This window comes from Balaenoptera musculus, chromosome 13 (assembly GCF_009873245.2).
Source record: "Balaenoptera musculus isolate JJ_BM4_2016_0621 chromosome 13, mBalMus1.pri.v3, whole genome shotgun sequence".
NCBI lineage: Eukaryota > Metazoa > Chordata > Mammalia > Artiodactyla > Balaenopteridae > Balaenoptera > Balaenoptera musculus.
Genome location: NC_045797.1, coordinates 54,422,565 through 54,450,285, shown reverse-complemented (window position 1 = coordinate 54,450,285; position 27,721 = coordinate 54,422,565). Strand labels below are relative to the sequence as shown.

The following is a 27,721-nucleotide window of genomic DNA, read 5'->3' as shown; positions in this document are numbered from 1 at the left end:
GGTCCACATCAAAAAAATCTTAAAAAAAAAAAAGAAAACAAACTTATGGTTACTAAAGTGGATAGTGGAAGGAGGGATAAATTAGGAGTTTAGGATTAACATATACGTGCTACTATATATAAAATAGATAACCAACAAGGACCTATTGTATAGCACAGGGAACTATACTCAGTATCTTATAATAACCTATAATGGAAAAGAATCTGGAAAAAAGACATGATTTTCTTCTTTCCTTGATATTTTAATACTGCATTAATTTGTCATAATCAAAAAAATCATTTGGTCATCTCAGTAGATTAGAAAAGCATTCAATAAAATTCAACACCTGGGGCAACTAACTTACTTTTAGCAAACTAGGAATAGAAAAGAAACTTCTTAATCTGATATAGACTATTATTAAAGTACCTCCATCAAATGATGTACCATAATTGATTTAACACAGTTTGCCTACTTTTGGATATTTGGACTCTCTCCTCTTTGTTTTATTCAACAATTATAATTTATGCTATGATGAACATCTTTGTGCATGTTGATCAAGTTGCTTAATCTCTCTGTGTCTGTTTCCTCATGTATAAGATGAAAATAAAATACACCTACCTTAAAAAAAAAAAAGATTACCAAAGGTACATAAAGTAAAATAACAAATCTCTCCGCATCATTCAGAATCTCTCCTCAAAGCCACCATTTTCATATCTTTTACTGTTTCTTCTATAATTTACTTCTGTATTTCTGAATAATGTGCTTATGGGCTGTTTCCAGACTTTCAATATTATACACTATCTGTTGAATTTCTGATAATAGTAGAAAAGTATTTACTTCCCCATCTCTCTCAAACGCCCACTTCTAGTAATATCATTGCTATTATCATGTTGGGCTGAATCAATATTCAATGTTAGTTTATTTTATTATAAGTGTCTAAATCATTTTTGCTGGTGTGCCAAGTGCAGAACTGTGATTATGTTTCCTTTCTGAAGTAACTTTTTCCTGAAGTTTAAAACTTCTTTGTTTTTTATTTGCCTAGTTTTTATATGTACCTTAGTTTTTATATGCATTAGTTATATATTGCTACATAATAAATTACTTCAAAACTTATCAGCTTTTAAAACAACAAACATTATCTCACCCAGTTTCTGAGGGTCTGGACTCTGAGAGCACCTTAGTTTGGTGGTTCTGGCTTAAGAATTTTCATAAAGTTGTAGTCAAGATGTCATCTGGGACTAAAGTTATTTCTTGGCTCAACTGAACTGGAGAATCAGTTTCCAGGCTCCTCAACATGGTTGCTGGCAAGAGGCATCAGTTCCGTGCTGGCTCTTGGCCAGAGGCTTTAGTTCTTTGCCATGTGGACCTCTCACCAAGGCAGCATACAGTATGGCAGCTTGCTTCCTCCAGAGTGAGAGATCAAAAGTGAGAGGTTACCTGAGACAGAGGCTACAGTCTTTTATAACCTAATTTTGGAAGCGACATGCCATCACTTCTGCTATATGCTGTTGGTCAAAAAGAGCAGTGCAGTGTGTGAGGGACTACAGATGGGTGTGAATACCAGGAGGTGGGGCTCATTTGGGACCATCCCTTTTTAAAAAATTTTTATTTTATATTGGAGTATAGTTGATTTACAATGTTGTGTTAGTTTCAGGTGTACAGCAAAGTGATTCAGTTATACATATACATACATCCATTCTTTTTCAGATTCTTTTCCCACATAGGTTATTACAGAATATTGAGTAGAGGTACCTGTGCTATACAGTAGGTCCTTGTTGATTATTTTAAATATAGTAGTGTGTTTATGTTAATCCCAAACTCCTAATTTATCCCTCCTGCCATCTTTCCCCTTTGGTAACAATAAGTTTGTTTTTGAAAACTGTGAGTCTGTTTCTGTTTTGTAAATAAGTTCATTTGTATCATTTTTTTAGATTCCACATATAAGTGATAGCATATGATATTTGTCTTTGTCTGACTTACTTCACTTAGTATAATAATCTCCAAGTCCATCCATGTTGCTGCAAATGGCATTATTTCATTCTTTTTTATGGCTGAGTAATAGTCCATTGTATATATGTACCACATCTTCTTTATCCATTCCTCTGTCAATGGACATTTAGGTTGCTTCCATGTCTTGGCATGAACATCATAAATAGTGCTGTGTGAACATCAGGTTGCATGTATCTTTTCAAATTATGGTTTTCTCCAGATATATGCCCAGGAGTGGGATTGCTAGATTGTATGGTAGCTCTATTTTAGTTTGTTAAGGAACCTCCATACTGTTCTCCATAGTGGTTGTACCAATTTATATTCCCACCAAAGGTGTAGGAGGGTTCCCTTTTCTCCACACCCTTTCCAGCACTTATTGTTTGTAGACTTTTTGATGATGGCCATTCTGACCAGAGTGAGGTGATACCTCATTGTAGTTTTGGTTTGTATTTCTCTAATAATTAGTGATGTTGAGCATCTTTTTATGTGCTTTTGGCCATCTGTATGTCTTCTTTGGTGAAATATCTATTTAGGTCTTCTGCCCATTTTTTGATTGGGTTTGTTTGGTTTTTTTTGATATTGAGCTATTTGTATATTTTGGAATTCATTCCTTGTCATTCACATCATTTGCAAATATTTTCTCCCATTCTGAGAGTTGCCTTTTCATTTTGTTTACAGTTTACTTTGCTGTGCAAAAGCTTTTAAGTTTACTTAGTTCCCATTTGTTATTTTCATTACTCTAGGAGGTGGATCTAGAAGTGTTTTGCCTATGTTTCCCTCTAAGAGTTTTATAGTATCTGGCCTTACATTTAGGTCTTTAATCCATTTTTAGTTTATTTTTGTGTGTGGTGTTAGAGAATGTTCTAATTTCATTCTTTCATGTATAGCTGTCCAGTTTTCCCAGCACCACTTACTGAAGAGACTGTCTTTTCTTCATTGTATGTTCTTGCCTCCTTTGTTGTAGATTAATTGACCATAGGTGCGTGGGTTTGTTTCTGGGCTTTCTGTCCTGTTCCATTGATCTATATTTCTGTAGGAGCCTTATTCCTCCGGCTCTTTTTTTCTTTCTCAGGATTGCTTTGGCTATTCGGGGTCTTTTGTGTTTCCATACAAATTTTAATTTTTTTTGTTCTAGTTCTGTGAAAAATGCCATTGGTAATTTGATAGGGATTATATTGAGTTTGTAGATTGCCTTGGGTAGTAAAGTCATTTTGACAGTATTGATTCTTCCAGTCCAAGAACATGGTATAACCTCTCCATCTGTTTGTGTCATCTTCAATTTCTTTCATCAGCATCTTACACTTTTCAGAGTACAAGTCTTTTGCCTTCTTAGGTAGGTTTATTCCTAAGTATTTTATTCTTCTTGATGTGATGGTAAATGGGATTGTTTCTTTAATTTCTCTTTCTGATCTTTTGTTGTTAGTGTATAGAAATGCAACAGATTTCTGTGTATTAATTTTGTATTCTGCAACTTTACTGAATTCATTGATGAGCTCTAGTAGTTTTCTGGTAGCATCTTTAGGATTTTCTATGTGTAGTATCATGTCATCTGCAAACAGTTTTTTTGCAGTTGTCATCTGCAAACAGTTTTTTTGCAGTTGTCATCTGCAAACGGTTTTACTTCTTCTTTTGCAGTTTGGATTCCTTTTATTTCTTTTTCTTCTCTGATTGTCATGGCTAGGACTTCCAGAACTATGTTGAATAAAAGTGGTGAGAGTGGACATCCTTGTCTAGTTCCTGATCTTAGAGGAAATGCTTTCAGCTTTTCACAGTTGAGTACTATGTTATCTGTGGGTTTGTCATGTATGACCTTTATTATGTTGAGGTAGGTTCCCTCTATGCCCACTTTCTGGAGAGTTTTTATCATAAATGGGTGTTGATTTTTATCAAAAGCTTTTTCTGCATCTATTAAGATGATCATATGGTTTTTATTCTTCAGTTTGTTAATGTGGTGTATCACACTGACCGATTTGTGGGTATTGAAAAATCATTGCATCCCTGGGATAAATCCTACTTTCATGATCATGGTGTATGATCCTTTTAATGTGTTGTTGGATGCTGTTTGCTAGTATTTTGTTGAGGATCTTTGCATCTATATTCATCAGTGATATTGGTCTGTAATTTTCTTTTTTTGTAGTATCTTTGTCTGGTTTTGGTATCAGGGTGATGGTGGCCTCATAGAATGAGTTTGGGAGTTTTCCTTCCTCTACAGTTTTTGGAAGAGTTTGAGAAGGCTGGGTGTTAGCTCTTCTCTAAATGTTTGATAGAATTCACCTGTGAAGCCATCTGGTCCTGGACTTCCGTTTGTTGGAAGATTTTTTTTTTTATAGCTTTTTAATGTGATTTTTAAATTTTATTTATTTATTTAATTTATTTATTTTTGGCTGTATTGGGTCTTCCTTGCTGTGCACAGGCTTTCTCTAGCTGTGGCGAGCGGGGGCTACTCTTCATTGCCATGCGCGGGCTTCTCATTGCGGTGGATTCTCTGGTTGTGGAGCACGGGCTCTAGTCACGCAAGCTTCAGTAGTTGTTGCTTGTGGGCTACAGAGGCGCAGGCTCAGTAGTTGTGGCACCCAGGCTTCGTTGCTCCATGGCATGTGGGAACCTCCCGGACCAGGGCTCGAACCCGGTCCCCTGCATTGGCAGGTGGAATCTTAACCACTGCACCACCAGGGAAGCCCTTGTTGGAAGAATTTTAATCACAGTTTCAATTTCATTACTTGTGATTGGTCTGTTCATATTTTCTATTTCTTCCTCGTTCAGTCTTTGAAGGTTATACTTTTCTAAGAATTTGTCCATTTCTTCCAGGTTGTCCATTTTATTGGCATAGAGTTGCTTGTAGAAGTCTCTTAGGATGCTTTGTATTTCTGCGGTGTCTGTTGTAACTTCTCCTTTTTCATTTTTAATTTTATTGATTGGAGTCCTCTCCCTCTTTTTCTTGATGAGTCTGGCTAATGGTTTATCAATTTTGTTTATCTTCTCAAAGAACCAGCTTTTAGTTTTATTGATCTTTGCTATTGTTTTCTTTGTTTCTATTTCATTTATTTCTGCTCTGATCTTTCCCATGTTAGGGAAATTTTCCACTAATCTCTTCAAATATTTTCTCGGGTCCTTTCTCTCTCTCTTCTCCTTCTGGGACCCCTATAACGTGAATGTTGTTGTGTTTAATGTTGTCCCAGAGGACTCTTAGGCTGTCTTCATTTCTTTTCATTCTTTTTTCTTTAGTCTGTTCCGCAGCAGTGAATTCCACCATTCTGTCTTCCAGATCACTTATCCGTTCTTGTGCCTCAGTTATTCTGCTATTGATTCCTTCTAGTGTAGTTTTCATTTCAGTTATTGTATTGTTCATCTCTGTTTGTTCTTTAATTCTTCTAGATCTTTGTTAAACATTTCTTGCATCTTCTCGATCTTTGCCTCCATTCTTATTCCAAGATCCTGAATCATCTTCACTATCATTATTCCGAATTCTCTTTCTGGAAGATTGCCTCTCTCCGTTTCATTTAGTTGTTTTTCTGGGGTTTTATCTTGTTCCTTCATCTGGTACATAGCCCTCTGCCTTTTCATCTTGTCTGTTTTTCTGTGAATGTGGTTTTTGTTCCACAGGCTGCAGGATTGTAGTTCTTGCTTCTGCTGTCTGCCCTCTCCCATAGGTTTTGGATCATCATGTTTTCATTTTCATTTGTCTCTAGATATTTTTTTATTTGTTCTTTGATTTCTTCAGTGATCCATTGGTTGTTTAGTAACATATTGTTTAGCCTCCATGTGTTTGTGTTTTTTACAGTTTTTTTCTTGTAGTAGATTTCTAAGCTCATAATGTTGTGGTCAGGAGAGATGCTTGATATGATTTCAGTTTTCTTAAATTTACTGAGGCTTGCTTTGTGGCCCAGCATGTGATCTATCCTGGAGAATGTTCCATGTACACTTGAGAAGAATGTGTATTCTGCTGCTTTCAGATGGAATGTTCTGTAAATATCAATTAAGTCCATCTGATCTAGTGTATCATTTAAGGCCTATGTTTCCTTATTGATTTTCTGTCTGGATGACCTGTCCATTGATGTAATTGGGATGTTAAAGTCCCCCACTATTGGGGACTGTGACTGTCAATTTTTCTTTTTATAGTATTTGTCTTATATATTGAGGTACTCCTTTGTTGGGTGCATATATATAAACAATTGTTATATCTCCTTCTTGGATTTTTAAAAAAAATTTATTGGAGTATGGTTGATTTACAGTGTTATGTTAGTTTCAGGTGTACAGCAAATTAATTCAGTTATACATATACATATATATATATTTTTTTTCATTCTTTTTTAGATTCTTTTCTCATATAGGGTATCACAGAGTACTGAGTAGAGTTCCTTCTTTTTCTTGGATTGATCCCTTGATCATTATGTAGTGTCCTTTGCCTCTTGTAACCATCTTTATTTTAAAGTCTATTTTGTCTGATATGAGTATTACTAGTCCAGCTTTCTTTTGATTTCCATTTGCCTGGAATACCTTTTTCCATCCCCTCACTTTCAGTCTGCATGTGTCACTAGATCTGAAGTGGGTCTCTTGTAGACAGCATATATACAGGTCTTATTTTTGTTATCTATTCAGCCAGTCTATGTCTTTTGGTTGGAGCATTTAATCCATTTACATTTAAGGTAATTATCGATATGTCTGTTCTTATTGCCATTTTCTTAATTGTTTTGGGTTTGTTTTTGTAGGTCTTTTTTCCTCCCTTCCTCTTTTGTTCTCTTCTCATGTGATTCGATGACTATCTTTAGTGTTGTGTTTGGATTGCTTTTTCTTTTTTGTGTATATCTATTGTAGATTTTTGGTTTGCAGTTACCATGAGGTTTTCATATAGCAGTCTCTATATAAACAATATTGTTTTAAGTTGCTGCTCTTAATTTCAAAGGCATTTCCAATATCTTGCATTTGTACTCTCACAATTGCTGGTTTTGATATCATATTTGTGTGTGGATGATTTCTGACCTTTACTGTATGTTTGCCTTTACTGGTGAGCTTTCCCATTAGTAATGTTCTTGTTTCTAGTTGTGGCCTTCTCTTTTCTGCCTAGGGAAGTTCCTTTAGCTGGTTTGGTGGTGCTGAATTCTTGCAGCTATTGCTCATCTCTAAGCTTTTGATTTCTCCATCAAACCTGAACAAGAGCCTTGCTGGGTAGAGTATTCTTGGTTGTAGGTTTTTCCCTTCCATCACTTTAAATATATCATGCCACTCCCTTCTGGCCTGCACAGTTTCTGCTGAAAAATCAGCTGATAACATACAAGGGAAGCCCCGTAAGGTTATTTGTTGCTTTTACTATTTTCTCTTTGTCTTTGATTTTTGTCAGTTTGATTAATATGTGTCTTGGCATGTTCCTCCTTGGGTTTATCCTGTATGGGACTCTCTGTGCTTCCTGGACTTGAGTGTTTCCTTTCCCATGTTAGGGAAGTTTTCTGCTACTATCTCTTCAAATATCTTTTCAGGCCCTTTCTCTCTTCTCTTTCTAGGACCCCTATAATGTGAATGTTGGTGCATTTAATGTTGTCCCAGAGGACATAGACTGTCCTCTTTTCTTTTCATACTTTTTTCTTTTTTCTGTTCTGCAGCAGTGATTTCCACCCATCTGTCTTCCATCTCATTTATTCGTTCTTCTGCCTCATTTATTCTGCTATTGATTCCTTATAGTGTATTTTTCATTCCAGTTATTGTATTGTTCATCTCTGTTCTTTAAATCTTCTAGCTCTTTGTTAAACATTTCATGTATCTTCTCAGTCTGTGCCTCCATTCTTTTTCCAAGATCTCGGATCATCTTTACTATCATTACTCTGAATTCTTTTTCAGGAAGATTGCCTATCTCCAATTCACTTGTTGTTCTTCTGGAGTTTTATCTTGTTCATTCATCTAGAACGTATTTCTCTTCTGTCTCATTTTGTCTAACTTTCTGTGTTTATGGCCTCTGTTCCTCAGGCTGCAGGATTGTAGCTCCTCTCGCTTCTGGTGTCTGCCCCCAGGTGGGTGAGGTTGGTCCAGGGGCTTATGCAGGCTTCCTGGTGGGAGGGACTGGTGCCTGCCCACTGGTGAATGGAGCTGGGTCTTGTCCCTCTGGTGGGTAGGGCCATATCAAAGGGTGTGTTTAGAGGTGGCTGTGAGATCAGGATGACTTTAGGTAGCCTGTCTGCTGATGGGTGGTGCTGGGTTTCCACCCTGTTGGTTGTTTGGCCTGAGGTGTCCCAGCACTGGAGCCTGCAGGCTGTTGGGTGGGGCCAGGTCTCAGTGCCAAAATGGTGACCTCCAGGAGAGCTCACGCCAGTGAATATTCACTGGGGCCTCTGCCACCAGTGTTCTTGCCCCCACAGTGAGCCACAGCTGACCTCTGCCTCCCCAGGAAATCCTCCAAGACCTTCCAGTAGGTCTGGCCCAGGCTCCTATGGAGTCACTGCTTTGCCCTGGATCCCAGTGTACGTGAAACCTTGTGTGCACCCTCCAAGAGTGGAGTCTCTGTTTCCCCCAGTCCTGTGGAGCTCCTGCACTCAAGCCCCACTGGCCTTCAAAGCCAAATGCTCTTGGGGCTCCTCCTCCTGAAGCCAGACCCCCCCAGGCTGGGGAGCCTGATGTGGGTCTCAGAACTCTCATTCCTGTGGGAGAACCTCTGAGATATAATTATTTTCCAGTTTGTGGGTCACCCACCCAGCGGGTGTGGGATTTGATTATATCATGAAAGTGCCCCTCCTACCATCTTCTTCTTGTCTTTGGATGTAGAATATCTCTTTTGGTAGGTTTGAGTCTTTTTTTGTTGATGGTTGTTCAACAGTTAGTTGTGATTTTGATGTTTTCATGGGAGGAGGTGAGCTCAAGTCCTTCTTCTCTGCCATCTTGTCTCCGCCTCTCACTGTTGGACCAAAAGAAGATAAAAAGTCACTTCCAGGGTGAGGTCTCAGGGGAAGAGGGAACTATCAGTATATCTCAGTGTCCTGGTGCAGCCTTCCACTGGTGGGACTTGAAATTTAATTGGTTTTCCAGTTGGGGAACCATCCTTGAAGCTGGCTCCCCATGTACCTATTGCTAATTTTTTCCACAATCCCCAACAGATGGTCAATGCATATTTTCATGTGGTCAATTGTATCAAATCATCTGAAAGTACCCCTCTCCAGCCAGAGTCCTCCCATCTTTGAACCTTCTGTGTAGTCTGTACTGGTTATTCTTGGGGGCAGCTGCATAGCTACTGTCCCTCCCCAACATCATGGGGACTCCCTTTGCATCTTTCTTGTGTTGGAGCTTCAGTTTCCTGGATCCTGTGTCTTCCGTTTTCTTGGTTTACTCACTTATCTTTGTGGAGCACATTCTTTTGTAGTTTCCTGGGAAAGTATACATGGGTAGTAAAATTTTTGAGAACTTGCATATCTAAAATGTCTTTATTTTACCCTCACTCTGGATTGAAAGTTTATCTAGGTATAGAATTCTAGGTTGGAACGAGTCACTTAACCTCTCTTTGACCCTAGTTTCTGTGTGAGTCTGGATTATTTCCTTTGGGAGTGACAGAAAACTCAATTCAGACTGACTTAGGCACTGTCTTGAATAGTTGTTATCCCGTACACTATTATACTTTACCTGTATTCCTCTTGTGATGTGTGTCATGAGATAGCCTATGTATTATTCATTTCATATGGTCAGGCTACAGTCTCTAGTATACTTCCATGAGATTACATGTGTTCTGTTCATTTATTTTCTTTTTTTAAAAATTTATTTATTTATTTATTTTTGGCTGTGTTGGGTCTTTGTTGCTGCACGTAGGCTTCATCCAGCTGCAGCAAGTGGGGGCTACTCCCCGCCACAGTGTGCGGGCCTCTCATCGCAGCAGACTCCCTTGTTGCAGAGCACGGGTTCTAGGCGCGCGGGCTTCAGTAGTTGTGGCACGCGGGTTCAGTAGTTGTGGCTCGCGGGCTCTAGAGCACAGGCTCAGTAGTTGTGGCGCACGGGCTTAGTTGCTCCACAGCATGTGGGATCCTCACGGACCAGGGCTTAAACCTGTGTCCCCTGTATTGGCAGGCAGACTCTCAACCACTGTGCCACCAGGGAAGTCCCTGTTTACTTATTTTCATCCAAATGCATTTGTTTATGCTGCCACCACCAGCATGTTTGTAAGTTTCCATACAGATACACAAAGTGTGCTGCATTTTTCCTCCTCTTCTGTCTCTTTTTATTCTTCACATTGATATTGCACTCACTCATGCCACAGGTTTTGGTAATATATATGAGGTCATTTTGTTTTCCTGTGATAATACTGAACTTATTACTTGTAGTTTTGCATCTGTGCCTTTACTATATTATTCTAAGGCCTTGTCTCAGCAGTTTTGTCATATGAATTACATGGACCCTCTTCCATTATTCTCTTTAAAAATTTTTCTTAATATCATACCTAATGACATCTCAGTTTATCCAGACCTTTCTCTCTTGTTTTCTCTGCTCGCATTTGATTGTCAAGTTTCTAGGCATGGTCTTCTGATCCTCTTGACATATGTTTCCTCTCTTTTCAAGGGATAATCATTCTGTGTAAACTATTAAATATAGAATGGATAAACAACAAGGCTTTACTGTATAGCTGAGGAACTATATTCAATATCCTGTAATAAACCATAATGGAAAAGGAAAAAAATAAAGCTTGCAGAAAAAAATTTTTAAAAGGGTTAATCATTCTAGTATTCCTAGAGTGTGGCCCAGAAAACTTTGTCATTGACTTGTCTTTTACTTCCCAGAGCTTACTTTCTCACCCTAAACCTGAATCTCTAGGTGGTAGAAAAGCGGGAAGGAAGCTATCTAGACCTCTACATTTTTACTTTTCCAGTTTTCCATAGTCTAAGATCTGGTTGTCAGAAAATGCTTTCCAGGGTCCCTTAAGGAATAGCAAATACTCGGCACACATCTTCCGCACACGTCAATCGTGGTGCCTTTTTCTGCTGAGCCTGAAGATGACATCTGATCCACAGCATTCTAGGAAAGTGTTGGCGGTTGAGACACAGTCTGTTTGTCATTTCTGATCCTAGTAATGCCATTTATCTCCGCACAGATTAGCAGAAGTCAGCCAAAATCCATGGGTTGATATGTGCACAGGTATAGCATACCCTTTAGATCAACAGAGAGCTAATTTCACATAGAATAATCATTTGAGGACTTTTAAGTGTTGTGTACCATAAGGGGGCAGTTAATTAAGAAATAATGTTGACTACAGTATTAACATTCTCACTGAGACATGATTGAAAAATACCCAGATGAAAGAATTTTATGTATGAAATAAATTATTTTATTTTTTATCACCTAATATTAGAATAATTACATTTTGAAAATAATATTTAGACATTTTGTGCAAATTCATGGAATTTGAGCTCATGGAACCATTGAGCTTGAAGTTAATGAACTAATTTTATACTTAGCTAATACCATATTTAGTGTGAGTTAAAAAGAACTTACATTGATCTAGGAAAAATAATAATAGTAAATATAATTTAAAATATTTTAACTTTTTTATTTCATAATTTGAAAATATTAAGGTCTTCTACCTCAGTTGAGTGTAAAAGCCAGGATCCATTTAAATATCTAAGTCAGCATCTAAGTCAGTAAGTCAGTATCTTAAATAATATTCATATTTTGGATTCAGTTAGTTCACTTTTAGGAATCTCATTTAAGGAATAATTGAATTGTGCCAATGATGTTTGTCAAAGGGCTGTTTATTGTTGTGAAAAGGACAGCATATCCATTGGAACACTTTAGTAGCAAGAGACCCCTCCCCACTGACTGTAAGTTTCCCTTGTTAGCCAAGGCTAAAAAAGGTTTTGGAAGTGGCCATACAGAGAGGAACAGATGCATCATATCTTCATGCAGCTTTGCTTGGCCCACAGAGTTTCTGCCAGAGCCGTAGAACTGCTGGTGACACTGTCTAAAAAAGGTTGAGGCTTGCAGATGCTGAAATTCATCTTATTTGGGGTTTATATTACAGACCTTCCTCAACTTACAATGCGGTTACATCCCAGTAAGCCTATCATAAGTTGAAAATATTGTCAGTCGAAAATGCATTTAATACATCTAACCTAACCTACATCATAGCTTAGCCTAACCTACCTTAAATGTGCTCAAAACACTTATATTAGCTTACAGTTGAGCAAAGTTATCTAACACAAAGCCTATTTTATAATAAGGTATTGAATAGCTCATGTAACTTACTGAATACTGTATTGAAAGTGAAAAACAGAATGGTTGTGTGCATACAGAATGGTTGTAAGGGTGTTGGTTGTTTACCCTCGTGATCGAGGGGCTGACTGGGAGCTGCAGCCCACCGTCATGAGAGTATATTAGTGCATATCATTAGCCTGGGAAAAGGTCAAAATTTAAAATTCAAAGTGTAGTTTCTACTCAGTGTATATCAATTTCACATCATCATAAAGTCAAAAAATCATAAGTGGAACTGTCCTAAGTCGGGGACTGTCTATTTTATGATATTATATATATATATATATAGTATATATAATACTATTTTATTTCTGTGCTTCATGCTTCTACATGTTAACAGACGTGAAGCTTTCAGGAACTAACTTCTGCATCAGTAAAGCTACATCTTTACCGGGCAGCGTCAGTGCCCAGGTAGCCTGAGCACCCCTCTGTTTCCAGCTGTGTCCCAGAAGGATGGATGGACTTTGGAGGCCTCTCACTAAAGCTAAAGAGTTATTACTGTGGGGATTCCTAAAAAAGTGGTTAGAGAATGTGTTGTTTGTGCGATTTTGGAAGTGGTACAATTTCCAGTAGTGAAATGGTTCAAAATAGAACCTTGAAAGTGACATGTAGCAGAAGTAGAGTGAAGGAAAAAGTCTCTTGAGGAGGCAAAGGGGACTGAGAGGTCGGGGTCTTAGGTGGGTTGCCCATGCCCATGTGGGTGTGAAGTTAACAAGACTAATGACAGTAGCTGAGAGGGAGAGGGAGACTGTAAGCCAGAAGAGATGACACCCATGAGGGCAGACTGATACAAGCCTCTAAGATTCTTGCCAGAGAAGAGAAGTAGAGTAATTGTTTACTCTACTGCTGTGATTGAAGTAATAGAAGAGAAGATGGGATTCATTTTGATAGTCTCTAAATGAACTTGTACTGTGTCAGTGCTTCTTGGACTAGGAAACCCGGGGGTCTGTGGATGCATTCTCAGAGTGCAACAGTTTACTAGTGAATTTTTAAAATTTGGATCATTATTTTAATGGTAGTCTAAAAGTTGACTTCAGTGCCCAGAGTTGAGTTTATTTGGAATTCCACCAAGTAGTCTTATACATTTAAATGAAATTATAATAAAAATAATTTAAATCAACACTATGGGATCATGAGAACTTAAGAAAATGGCTAGATATTATCTAAGATTCCTTCCAATTCTAAAATACAGTAATTCTGTATACTTTCTTGTACATAGAATACATTAATTTTTAGGTATTGCCCTCATTTATTTAAAACTTTAAAAATATTCTACATGTACACATTCGGTACAGGATAATTAGAAAATCTTTATTTTCTTAAAAAAATGAATCATCTACAAAGTTATCACCTGGAAACATTCACTATTACTAGATTGTTTCTAGTTTTTCACTCTGATATAACACCTACCAATAAATATTCTTCAATAATATATATTTTTAGTACTATTCCAATTATTTATATATCTCATTACCAAAAAAGAGTCATTCAATTTGATCATAGCCCAGATATAATCTGGAGTCATTTATTTATGATTATCTTTTTTTTTTTGGTAAATATTATAGGTTTCTTGGCTTAAAAAAACACACGTATAGTAAAATAATCTGTGTTTTTGGTAGTCCAGAGTTTTCCAAACTGCTTTCTTTGGATCCTAAAGGTTTCCTTTGGTAGAGATTTCCCCTCTGCTCCTCTTTTGTCTATTTTCTTGTAAGAGATTGTTTGTTTAAAAAAAATAGTTTTACTATTAAGAAAACAAACACAATGATTTAAACCACTGAGCCAGTCCCTGGTTAAGATGTGAAGTTACGTTTCATGATTAGTGGCAGAGATGGGATATCCTATATGCCATCCTATATATCCTGACTCCTAAAAAGAAATTTAGAATAAATACATCTCCTAGAAATAAAACAAACCCAAAAAAGTACTCTAACCTGGTATCTGGATTGCTTACTTGGAACATACTTTCAACATGTCCTTTATTTGTATGTTATCTTTTTTTATTTCCACTTCAACAAATTGGAATTAAAACATTTTAGAAGACACTAATCATCAGCTTAACCAGTAATTAGCATTGATGAGTAGAGAGAAAATTTAAGACAGCTGCCAAGTTGACCACTAAAATGAGGTTTGATTTGCTGGTATTTGTCATCTGCGGGACTTTATAATTATAATAATAGCAGTGTAGTTGCACTCTGATGGAAAGTTGACAGTTAACTTTTTCTACTCATCAAACTTAGGAATAATTCTGAAAGTTTCTAGTTTCTAGTTTCCAGGTAATTTATCATTCAAGTGATTAAAAGCTATTTTGGGCCACAATTATGAACGATAATAAAATTTTACATGTGATGACATTAACACAGTATTTCTTTCTTTTTGAATTTCCAGGGAAAGACTACTATTATTCTAAGGTGTCTTGACAGGTAAGTGTTATGTTAACCTCTAGACTACATTTGCTTATTCTTGTTGTGTAGGGCAAGTTAGAATCTAAAAGACATATGGAAAGAGAATAATTTTGAGGCCGAAACAAAATATTTTAATTCTTAGTGAATCCTTATTATGGGTTTTACAATCTCCTTTAAAGATAAAACCAAGAACAAGCAAAAATAAATTATAAAGGATTAATACTGGATTTCCTTATTTGGGGGGAGAAATTAACATAATTACTCAGCCTACCATAGTATTTGCTTTTTTTGGCTATGCTACTCTGATATTTAAACTTTTTAGTTCTGTCTGGTTCATGACTGAACATTAATTATAATCTTCGAATTGCTCATGGGTATACTTTTTTTAAAAATTATTTTTATTTTTGGCTGCGTTGGGTCTTCGTTGCTGCGCATGGGCTTTCTCTAGTTGCAAGCGGGGGCTGCTCTTCGTTGCGGTGCTCAGGCTTCTCATTGCAGTGGCTTCTCTTGTTGTGGAGCACGGCCTCTAGGCGCATGGGCTTCGGTAGTTGTGGCTCTCGGGCTCTAGAGCGCAGGCTCAGTAGTTGTGGTACACGGGCTTAGTTGCTCCGCAGCATGTGGGATCTTCCCGGACCAGGGCTCGAACCCGTGTCCCCTGCATTGGCAGGCGGATTCTTAACCACCGCACCACCAGGGAAGCCCTCTCATGGGTTTACTTTTGAAGCACATTATTGGTCTTTAAACTGTGCATGTTACCATTTGTTTTATATACTTCCTAATCTTCTATACCATAGAAGCATGCCACCAGGTTAAGATTTAGGATTATGATTGGTAGGTGTTGCAGGAAGTTGATACGGAAAGTCTTGTTTGTTTGTAGCTCTCATTAGCTAAATGATGCCTACGTTTGAACCGTGATTTCAGATTGAGAACTGTATAAAAATCTTTCATTGATGTCGCCGTTAAATTGATAGTCATTAGGTTCCCAACTCCCCACATCAAGGCTGAGCACAAACCTGATGTCAGTGCTTCCCACGTGGCCTGGATGCAGAGAGCTTGTGCCCTAACATGGCCACCAACACTGCCAGCTCCTTCTCCACGCCCCCAACAGTGTTGCTAGGCGCTGCCACTACATGCAGGTGCCATTATTCTCTGCAGTTGCTACTAAAGATGGTATTTTGAAGGCTTATTTAATTTTTATATAAATTCTTAATCATTTTTATCTCAATGTGTTATACAAGGTGTAACTTCTCTACTAATCAAAGTTTTTAAGAGGAAGCAAAAATAAATCACATAAGATGATAGCATAAGAAAATAATTCCACCCATGATGGTAATACTACCTGTCTTTTATTGTGCAGGGATGAGCCACCAAAACCAACCTTAGCCTTGGAATATACGTATGGAAGGAGAGCAAAAGGACATAACATAGTGAGTGTCTTTTTGGTGATGCTGCGCTACACATACATGGAGAAGTGAGGATGCTGACATTGTTTTATATTTTCCATCTTACCTACAATCGATGCACATATCCAGCTGTACACTTCATAGCTATGTACTTTTTAACTCAAATGCAACTCAGCACATATGAAGCCAACCGAACTGTGGGGAAATATTTTGGCCTTCTCATTTGTTATGTCTTAAAATGCTTGAATCGGATTCCTTTGTAACTTTATTGTACAGTTTTTTGGCATATTTTCTTCTTTTAAATGAGAATAACATCGTGAGTTATCTTCTGTCTCCAAAAAATCTGCTAAAAATATGAATTTGACCTGTGGAATATTTATGAAAAAATACTGGTCAAAATCCAGATTATTAGCATTTTTACAAATACATCTTGAAGTTGGTAATGCTGTTTGAGACCACAGGCCCTAATTGGCTATAATCCTGTTTTCACTTGTGTTAGTGTATCTACAGAGGAAAATTAGAAATTGTTCAGGGTACAGGGAGAACTTATAGTGTATGTTAGAGGAATAAAAATTCCTAAATGGAATTCTCTTTTGGAGTTCTCATATGAAAAGAGGTCATTTTTTAAATATAATTAGATGTACGGAAGAACAATCTAGAATACAGTAGAAGGTCCCATATCTCCCATAACACAGGCAAATTTTTATAGATTGATCCAGTCCAAGTGTTTGATCATTAGACAATGTATAAACAGTTAAAATTGGCTGTTGCTGCTTCCTGGATTCACCAATGCCAAGCTGGTTATTAAAACAGTAAAATTAAAAAGAGAAAAGAAAAAAAGTAATATATTGAGATGGGGGAGGACTTTATTTTTGTGACTCACATGAATTTTTGCATGAGTGATAAGCCTAGAAATGGAATTATCCTTTTCGTGGGAAACTCTGAGACAACTTTTCATAAGCTTAACTTTTGAGAAGAGCTCTAAAAACTTTTCTTCATCCAGTTGTGAATCAAGGGAGATTATCCAATGCAAACTTATTTCCCCCACAAACATTAATGATTCAAATAGCAACCACAAAACAATTTTAATGGTTGAGATAACTTGTCAAAAATGCAAAATATATATATTCATCTAAAACTGCTTTAATGACCACCTGCCTCTTCCAAGTTCATGGTATTAGACACATAAAAACTCATGTGATTCTTTTTCACCTATTTGTTTCTGCTAAACTTTGTGCTATCAAGTTGGGCTTTTCCATATTCATTCTAGAAGCCTCACATCTTTCTCAGATTTAATGTCTCCTAAAAGTTCCAAATGGAAGAGCTTTATCAGCTCCTCACACAATCTTGGTGTCCTGAAGGTTCCTCAGTATCTGGCCAGAGGCAGAGATGCCATCAGCTAGCCGGTGGTCTAGGAGAGCTGTTATGGAATAGATGGTCTTATTTCCAAGCTACTTGGCTGCCCAGCCCTTTCAATCCCCTAGTGTTGGAGTCCTCTAAAAAGGGAAGCAGTTGTTGAGTCTCTCCTTGTTCCCCCACCTACCGCTTGTATAGCCGGTGCCAGCCGGTCACATTCCGCAGGGAAGTCAGACACAGACCGGCTGCTTATATACTCTTGCCCGGGAAATCCCGGTCTGCAGCCCGGACTGCCATCTGTTCTTCCCGTTTCCTCATGTCTTGTCTGTGTGTCTGATTTATTTTGTGAGCTTCTGCCTCCCTCAATTAGGATGTTTTCCTGTTCAACTGTTTTATTTCTATCTAAAATTATAACTGTTTTCAAAAAGACAATTCCAAATGTGTTCAATTTGTTAATTTTATTTCTAATTTGAGTGAGTGTCTGCCACATGTGATATTTACAGAATTGGGGCACTGTTTAATGTCTTCTATTAAGTTAGGGTAGAATTTGGGCATTTAGTACACATGCACATTCTTAATGTTTCATTGTTGTTCTTTGGAATAGAGGTTTTGATGCATTTTGAGGGATGGAATAGAGAAAGGTAAAAATTTCCTTTCCTTTCCTTTCCAAAAATTGCCAAGAAATGGTCTTGAGGACTATAATATCTTGTATCCATAATTATTACTGGCTGGTACTAATGAAATATAAGAACTATTTAAAATTTAAAAACATCAAAGAACATTAATATGAAAAAACCCTTTTTTTTCAGCCAAAAGATATTGCTCATTTTTGGGAACTAGGTGGAGGAACCTCTTTACTGGACTTAATCAGCATACCAATCACAAGTGACACCTTACGGTAAGTGTGGCCAGCTCCAGGAACAGTTGTTAGTAAGTATCCAGTGGAGGCCACAGGATGAATATGAGTAGGCTTTTGTGAACCAGAATTTGCTGGGACAGTTTTATGTTGCTGAAGGCTTACGTTCACTTCCTTTCTATGTGCTTAAACTGTAATGCTGTCAGAGATTTTAAAAGAACCAAGGTTCTGGCCTGTGCTGAAGTGAAATAGTTGGCATTCCAACTAGTAACATATTTTGCAAGCCTGCAAACAAACAGAATACGTCAAATAACACTTGGGCAATGAATTCACTTGGCAAAAATAAATTTGAAAACAATTATTTCTAATACCCATCCAAGCATGAGCTAATTCAGCCCTGAGTTTTTCCTGCAGCTGGACATTATGTCTACTTTGAATTTAATGCTAATTAATACCATTGAAGCTTCATCCAAGGGAAGTCTATGAGTCAGAGGAGGAAGAAAGTCTCTATTTGCTGACCTAAAAGAAACAGAACCTGGGGGAAAACCTCAAACCCTTTGGTGGTGTTTTCCTGACAATGACTCCCACTCGTGGCCAAATCAGATGTGGAAAACTGTCATCTTAGCCAAGGAAAACAAAATCTTTAAATCTGAAATATCTTACTCCTGTCAGCGTTTAACACAAACCATTGCTGCTGCCTGGACCAAATACAAAGAGCTTGACAATTATTTGTTAAATTTCAGCCATTAAGATCTTTAGAGTATGGAATTATTTCTTGTTAGCAGGATAATTGTTTTTCTATAACTAGCCGGTAATGTTGGCTTCATTTGTCCAGTGATTTTTTTTTCTTTTAAAGAAATATGATTTACTGTCTTTTACTTATTACAAACGTAATGTATGCTCATATGGAAAACTTGGAAAAATACTGAAAGGTACATAGAAAGTAAAAGCATCCTCAATCACATGAAAAAGAACTACTCTCAACATACTGAGGTATTTCTTTCAGTGTTTTCAGTGTTCGTAAATATACTTTGTACAGGTATGGGATATTGTATGTATATAGATTTAGATCTTGCTTTTTCACTTATAACCACCGTTTTCCCCTGACATTATTTTTCAGAATCATGGGATTTTACAGCTGTGTAGTTTTCATTTGTCCTCCTTTAACAGAGACAAATAATCGAAGCTGCCTGGGAATTCGGGCAGCTCACGGTGGTGTGGTTGTGAAGAGATGGCGAGGACCGGGGAGGAGGGGGGGGGGGGCATCTGAAGGATCCAGAGCTGCCAGCCAGCCTGGCCTGAGGTTGACAGGAGTGAAGAGGCCGGGAGCAGCTCTTACCTGGCCGTGAGCTGGCTCCAGTGCTGGCCCTGACTTGCACATCACCTTGCCATATTACCTCACTTTCCTTCTCTAGACCTCACGGGCTTGTAGAAATTCTGGTTTCTGCAGGAAGCTAAATCTTTCCAGTTTCTTTAATGTCTCACTTTGTGAGTTCTTGGTCTTCTTTCCCTGGAACCCCAGGGCAGCTGGAGCCTGCTTTAGGAGAGAAGAGGGGTCAGGGTTATGATGAACAGAGGGCAGGGGCGCCATAGGCCTGGGTCCAGAGTGGCTTGCTGAGTGATTGAAGAATTCATGGAAAACATTTCACTCCTCATGTAGCTGCAAATCTCAGAGTGTTTTGTGGCTGGAATTAATTTGACATATAATTTCCTTATGTTGGACAAAGCCCAGCGACCTCAACAGCCGTACCAGTGCTCTTAGATACTGTTTAAGATGCCTGTTCATAGAATAATTATAGATGCACTGAACATTTCCACAGACCTTAGATAATTTGTAATAGAGCATTTCTTGTGGTCCATTTCCCTGTTTTAAAAGGTCGTGTTTTTTAAAAAAATTTTTTCAGCTGTCATTTGCTATGAAGGTAAAAGTAACACAGATATTTCCAGTGCACTGGAAACACAAATTTTAATCTTAGAAAAAAGTTGAATAATCCATTTCTCCTTTGCTTAAAAAAAAGTTATTTTCATTTGGAAAAAATGATAAATTTTATGTTATATATAGTTTACCACAGTTAAAAAAAGTTCAACCATAGTCCTCTCTTTTTTAAACATTAACCATACTAAAACTCTGAAAATATAATTAGTTTCCTCACTTATGTATATATATTCTGTTACAATTAAGCAAAACTGGTTCTGAGCTTATTAAAATGACATAGATGTAGTTGGCTAGAGAATTTAATGGCACAAAAATTTTATAGAAAATCTTGATAATTAATGTCTAAAAAGACTACTTTCTGGATTTAGACCTATAGTATAGAATTTAGCTACTGTTCTGCTTTAATTACACAACACAGCTGATTTGCTCAAACTAAGCAAAATAACTTGACTATATTATAACTAGCATGTATTATAATTCCTTTCTATATCTACTAGCAGAATGTTTGCCCTGTTGATCAAAAATATATTGGCCCATGATTATGGTTCTACATACTTATTATGACCATTTTCTGAAATACTCCTATATTTGTTTGTTTTTTATTGTAAAATATCATAACATAAAATTCAGTTTTAGCCATTTTTAAATGTACAGTTTAGTGGCATTAAGTATATTCACGTTGTTGTGCAGCCATCACCACCATCCATCTCGAGAACATTTCATCTGCCCAAACTGAAACTGTACCCAATAAATAATAACTCCCTATTTCTTCCTTCTCCAACCCCTGGCAACCGCCATTCTAGTTTCTGTCTCTATGATTTGACTACTCTAGGTACCTTATGTAAATGAAATCATACAATACTTGTCCTTTTGAGTCTAGCTTATTTCACTTAGCATAATGTCTTTAAGATGCATCCATGTTGTAGCATGTATCAGAATTCCCTTCCTTTTTAAGGCTGAATAATAGTTCATTGTATGTATATACCACGTTTTGTTCATCTCTTAAAACCCATTGATGGACATTTGGGTCATTTCCACCCTTTGGACATTTAGGTCATTTCCACCCTTTGTCAATTGTTAGTGATGCTGCTATGGACATTGGTGTACAAATATCTGTTTGAGTCCCTGATTTCAAAACACTCAGAAGTGGAATTGCAGGATCCTCTAATTTTTTGAGGAACCACTATACTGCTTTCCACAGTGTCTGCTGTACTATTTTATATTCCCACTGGCAATGCACCAGGGTTCCAATTTCTCTATATCCTTACCAACACTCGATATTTTCTGGGGGGTTTCGTTTATTTTTACTTTTATTTATCATAGCTATCCTAATGGGTGCGAAGTGGTATCTCATTGTGGTTTTGATTTGCATTTCTCTAATGATTAGTGATATTGGGCCTCTTTTCATATGTTTATTGGCCATATGTATACCTTTAAATAGAGAAATGTGTATTTGAGTTCTTTTCCCTTTTTAAATTGGGTTTTTGTTGTTGCTGAGGTTAGATTTACATGAACATGAGCACACATGCATGTGGTCACAGTGGTGGTGTGTGTGGTGGCCAGGGGTGTGCTTTCAGACAGGCAGCAAGGTACAGCAGAAAGGCACATGGCTCTGGATCTAGATACCAGCTCTACAATTTACTAGTTATATGAATCTGTGCCTCAGATTTCTAATCCATAACATGGCCACCATAACATCTTCTAGGAAGTGTTGTTGTTAAGAGTAAGTAAATAAGCTAGGTAGTCCCCCTAGCAAGGACCATCAGTAAATCTGTTTTCTTCTCCTTCACCAGGTTGTTGCATTGTTGCTGCTGCTGTGATTATTATTTTTGCTTCCCTTCTTTGGAGCACACAGCAAAACTGGATCTAAACATGGCATTGTTGGACCCAATTGCTTGCCGATTATTTGAACTGGATTATTACTAGTTCAAACAAAAACTTCAGTTGTGACACTTAAATATCACTAGGGAAAAGCACTAGAATAAATAAGGCTATAATTTTAGCATTTTTTTTCTTAGAAAATTGCTGGGGTTTTTTTTCTTAAACTATAGTGTTATTTTTAGAAAATAAATTTTGGTATAGTATGGTTTCAAATAGTAATTATTTTGAGTCTTTTTTTTTGAAACATGTTTTTATTTCTTTAGGACATTTTCTATTGTTCTTGTTTTGGATCTTTCGAAACCTAATGACCTTTGGCCCACCATGGAAAATCTGTTGCACGCCACAAAACTTCATGTAGATAAAGTGGTAATGAAACTGGGGAAGAAAAATGCTAAAGCAGTTTCTGAAATGAGACAGAAGATATGGAGCAATATGCAGAAGGACCATCCAGTGAGTTACTGTTGGGATTATCCCTAGAATTCTTAGCCCCATATATAGTTAAAGATAACATCACAAACAACTTCTTTAGATTTTTATGCATGAGTTGAAATTCATTTCATGTAGATGAACCTGTTCACTGGAAAATTATAGCAATTTAATAAAACCTCAGTAAGGGCAAAACAAGGAAAAAGATTTCATATGTCTTCTTGTTAGACATCTACTGTGATTGTTATGGCATATTACACCAATGAAAAGGAATAGAGTTTTAAAGTAATAGTTCGATACTGATTTTATAATCTCTGTAAAATGAAGATAAAAAACCAGGTTGTACAAATGTCACCTGGCAAAGGCTAGATAAGACTACAATTTTAAGCAAGGAATAGAATTTTAACAGCCTTTACCGTCACTATACTTTACATTCATTTAGTGTCTGTCACATAATATCTTTTTATCATCTGATAATTAATTAAACTATAAACTCACAATATGATAACACAAGTAAGTCCTTTATATACAATCATGAATGTCATCTTCTAGAAAACCAAGAGCAGTATTTTATATTGCCCAGAGTTTATGTGAGTGCGTTTTACAAAGGTAATATCAGAACAAAACTGATAGTTTATGGTTCCCATGTATAAATGTTATTGTAACAAACAGTTAATATGAAATAATAAAAAAAAAAACAGGAAGGTGACATATTTAAGAAAATAAAAGGACACAACATGAAGAATAAATATCATAGTTTAGGGAATTGTCAATTGTCATTTCTAGTTTTATGCTTGAGAAATGTATTGATAGTTTAAGAAATTAAATATTGAAACAACCTCTATGTCAAGCAAACAATGTCAACATTATGGGAAGATTTAAAATGATATAAGTAGAAATTGATGAATACATAGTAATAAACAATTATAATGAATCAATGAAATATGTTTGTTAACAGGATCGTGAATTAATTGACCCATTTCCAATTCCTCTCGTCATAATTGGAAGTAAATACGATATTTTTCAGGTAAGCTCTTCCACTTCTAGTTGAGCTTGTTGTACATGCATGCCTAGGCTTTATAGGAGAGGAACAAAAGTAATAATGAAATGAGAAAAATGACTCTGGGAGGGAAAGGTCAAGGGGTCACATATCTCAAAGATTTTGGAAAAGAGGATATAGTTGGGAAAGAGAAAATAGGTAAGGAACAGTAAATACAGTGGAATGGGGATATGGCAGAAGATTTAGAAACTGAATCCAGTCCAGTCACCAAGGGACAGGGCTTATGTCCCAACTTTTAAATCGCAGAAAGTAGAAAATTGGTTTCTTCTTATCTTTGCTTGTCAGAGAATCCGTGGGGTATTCCACACTATAAAATGTGTGCTTATATCTAAATTCTATTGAGCTAAGTGTTTAAACAAGGAAAGATCTGGTAGCTGCAGCTCTAGAAGGCTGCAGCTACTGTTCAGCTCTCTGTAGAAACAAACGCCAAGGTAATGGAATCCTACTCAAGGTATGTTCCAAAAGATAAATAAGAAAATCTATTTCTGTATTGAATAATTTGCACCTTTCTGCTACAGACACTAGTTGTCTCAACTTTTTTCTTTTTAATAACATATTTCTTCAGGATTTTGACTCTGAGAAGAGGAAGGTAATATGCAAGACACTTCGATTTGTTGCACATTATTACGGAGCATCATTAATGGTTTGTACGTTTCCTATCCTTTGGGTTTGAACGGACAGTAACAAATTTGGAAAGATTAACAGCTTGGTACACAGTTATGAATGCTAATGCTTTTACTAATGCATGTCATTCTCTCCTTTCCCATTGCCTCAAAACCCTCTTTTTACAGAGTGTTTATAATGTATTTTCTAGAACACACTCTGCTAGACGGCCTACCATTTCTTTGAAGCAAAAGTTCTAAATTTCTAATAGCCATAAACCCCCATCAATCTTAAAGAGATAAATTGGTTGTTTATTTATTCGTTTTAGTTTCCCCTTAAGAATTAGAATCTATGTTCTCTTAAAAGAAAAGAGGAAAAGACTAACAATTTTTTTAAAACTTAAAAAAAATGCTGTTTGTTGTAGAGGTTAAAAATATGAACTTGGGAGTCATGCTGCCCGGGCAACCATTTACTAGATATGTGGTCTCAGACAAGTCACTTAATCTCACTGAAGCCTCAGTCTCCTGGTAAAATGGACAAAACAATACCTTCTTCATAGGGTTGTTGTGGGGATTAGTAGCCCGAGTACTGTGAAATGCTTAGCACAGGGTCTGACACAGAGTTCAATAAAGGCTGGTTCTTATAATTACTGTTATCATTATCTTCCACAGCAGGACCAAATGTTGCTGGATATCCTCTAACGCAATAAAACATAAACGCATTTTTTATTAAAAAAAAAAAAAAAAGGAAAAACTTTCTTCCCATTTGAATGGTCTCTTTCTCCCTCTAAATCAGAGTGCTCAGAGGAACCTGTAGAAAACATGGCCTAGTCCCCAGCCTTCGTGGCTAGTATATTAAGACGAAAAGTAATAAATATGATCTGTATTTATTAAAATTTTTATACTTTTCAGAATGCTCCACATACATTTTATTATGTATTTTCTTAAATATCATTACCTTTTATGTTTGTACTGTATCTGCTTACATATTAGGTTGACAGAGTACTTTGGAAATATTCTTTTTTTTAAATTCTTTTTCATATTCTTTTCCATTATGGTTTATTATGGGATATTGATATATTATAGTTCCCTGTGCTGTACTTTGTTGTTTATCCATTCTGTATATAATACTTTGCCTCTGGTAGTCCCAAACTCCCAATCCAACCTTCCCTCACCACCCCCCCCTTGGCAACCATGAAAATATTCTTTATTGTTTTGAAAAAGATATGAGGAATTTAAAGTAAATTATTCATTCAGAGTACAGAAGCAAAGACCATGGATCTTGTAGTTTCTTACTTTCACCACTAGGTAAGGCCCCATACTTACTTCTGGTTAGTTCGCTGAGGGAAATCCCTATCTTTCTTTAGGAACAGATCACATTTGATGATCCATCAGGGCCAGTCTGGTCTTACGGATACAAATTTAGGTGAAGTCAGGTCAACCCAGGCCACAGCAGGCCTGCAGTTAACCATGGTTCAGAAGACCCTAGAAGGTCGGGGACTAGGGAAAGGATTTGAGACTCCTTCATCTCAGCTTTCAGTAAGCCAGAGGGTTCAGAGGTTGGGGTTATAAGAGCACTCTGGACCACCAGGGGAACCATAAAGCTTTTCTAGCTTCCCACACCAAGAAGAAAGCAGCCAGAGTTATCAAAGCCCCACCTTTCAGTTTCAGTTCCACTCTTACCCTACAGCCCAGACTTGGGTACTGCTTTACAAGGTTCAATGATACTCAGCAGTCTTTTTTTTTTAAACACTATAGTTTATCCTTTATAATTCAGTCAAGAATACTGGTTCAGTAGTATGAGCAATCTAATCAAGTTAACATAAACAAACAAACAAACAAAAACATTGGTAAGAAGGACCAGATTCAGTGGAGAGCCAACAGGATGTTAGGGGGCTTAGAATTATGATGTATGAGGAACAGTATAAAATTATATTCTGGCATTGGGATTGTGATAACACTCTTTAAATATTCGAAGGACTGATCCACAGAAAAGGGATTAAATATATTCTTTGCTCTCTTAGAGTCAATAACAAGGAATCAATAGAGTTTAGTTCAAATTAAGAAAGAAATTTCTAATACTACCATTATCTGAAAATGGAATAAGTTGCTTTTGGAGATTATGAGTTCCCAGGCATTGAGTTCATAAGTAAAAGCTCTACAGCTATTTCTGGAGGATGTTTTCAAGGCAGTTGATGCAGTAGATGGGGGCGGGGGTGGGGTTGAGTTAGAAAACTTCCCATGTCCTATGAAAGACATTTGTGACGAGGCTTTTTTCCTCACCATATAGGGAACATAATAGATAATATAATAATGATGATGATGAAAACTTGTGTTTTTAAAATTCAACTAAAGTTTTCATATTAGAAAATTGTCTCAATAGAAGCCTAAAATTTTTCAATTTTTAAAAATAAATGTATCAAATCTTATATATTCACATGAGTGTTCTCCTTTGAATGTTTTCCCTGGAGCCTGTTCTTAATCCAGAATGAATCTTATCCTGAAAATTGATCTCTGTACGTTATAATTACATCTCACTTTGGTTCAAGATTGTTTTTCCCACTTTCATACATCTTGGTCATTCTTATTTGGCTGGGTGACTTTGGTATTTCCAAAAACCAAATCAGTCTTAAAAGATTTGTAGGGTAACCATATGTCCTAGTTTCACCTGATTTCTCAGCTTAATGATTAATAGTACCCACCCCGTTTCATTCTCTAAAATGTTCTGGTTATGATCACTCTAGTTATAGACCACCACTGAGAATATTCAGTAGCTTATTTTGCAGGTTCCAAAGGCAATTCAGAAAAGTTAAAAAATCGTTTTAGTGAGTATCAGCATCTGTTGGACTAATCTGCAACTCCCACATTAACTGCTTTGAAGACAGTCATATGCCCTTAGATGAAAAAGTTATTTATGATGCATACCTCCTATTTTTTAACCAACCAGATTGCATTTTGGCAATGATTACAATCCATTTGTGGGAGTAGCGGAAATGATCAGTGCATAAACACAAGTCCATTCAATATCATGCACTCATGAAGTTTGAAGAGTAAGTTAAAACAAATTTACTGAGATTTTTCTTTCCCTTTATTCAAAGGTTTTGTTTTGCTTACTGAAACACAAGTATTGTTGGACAAATAGATAGTAATTCTCTCTGCAATCTGTACTTGTTCAAAGCCGTATTTATTTTACCTGTTTCTGTGATTTGAAAGCAGAGCATGTAATTTATTCTCCTGATTTTTTTTCTTTCTAGTTTACCAGTAAATCAGAAGCTCTATTACTAAAAATACGTGGAGTTATTAACCAGTTGGCATTTGGCATTGACAAAAGGTACCGTTAAAATATTTTTTAAATATCTTTTTATCTTTTTGTTTGTTTGTTTGTTATTGTCTCGTCTGATTATTGTTCTCACACGTCTTTTGTTTCTTGACCAGGAAAGTGCCTCAGATGACTGTTCTTAGAGATAATTTCATATTGTCTCCTGCTTCTTATATTGTTTAAATATTTATCAAATTTTACAACTAAAATGTTATATAATACTTAGTTTGAGACTAGACTAAAATAATACTATTATACTTGTTTCCCTGATTTTACTTCTTTTCCCTCATTTCAGTAGCT

The 27,721-nt window shown here is 36.7% G+C and overlaps 1 protein-coding gene across 2 annotated transcripts in view; it reads left to right on the top strand.

The window, feature by feature from the left end:
- The window catches only part of DYNC2LI1 (dynein cytoplasmic 2 light intermediate chain 1), a 46,844-nt gene that overhangs the window by 4,436 nt on the left and 14,687 nt on the right, over positions 1-27,721 (top strand). For both annotated transcript variants that reach the window (XM_036872465.1, XM_036872464.1), the window contains exons 3-9: positions 14,566-14,600; positions 15,940-16,009; positions 18,151-18,239; positions 22,278-22,464; positions 23,399-23,467; positions 24,066-24,143; positions 27,357-27,433. In XM_036872465.1, the coding sequence (XP_036728360.1) occupies positions 14,566-14,600; positions 15,940-16,009; positions 18,151-18,239; positions 22,278-22,464; positions 23,399-23,467; positions 24,066-24,143; positions 27,357-27,433 (605 nt within the window). The remainder of the gene's footprint in view (positions 1-14,565; positions 14,601-15,939; positions 16,010-18,150; positions 18,240-22,277; positions 22,465-23,398; positions 23,468-24,065; positions 24,144-27,356; positions 27,434-27,721) is intronic.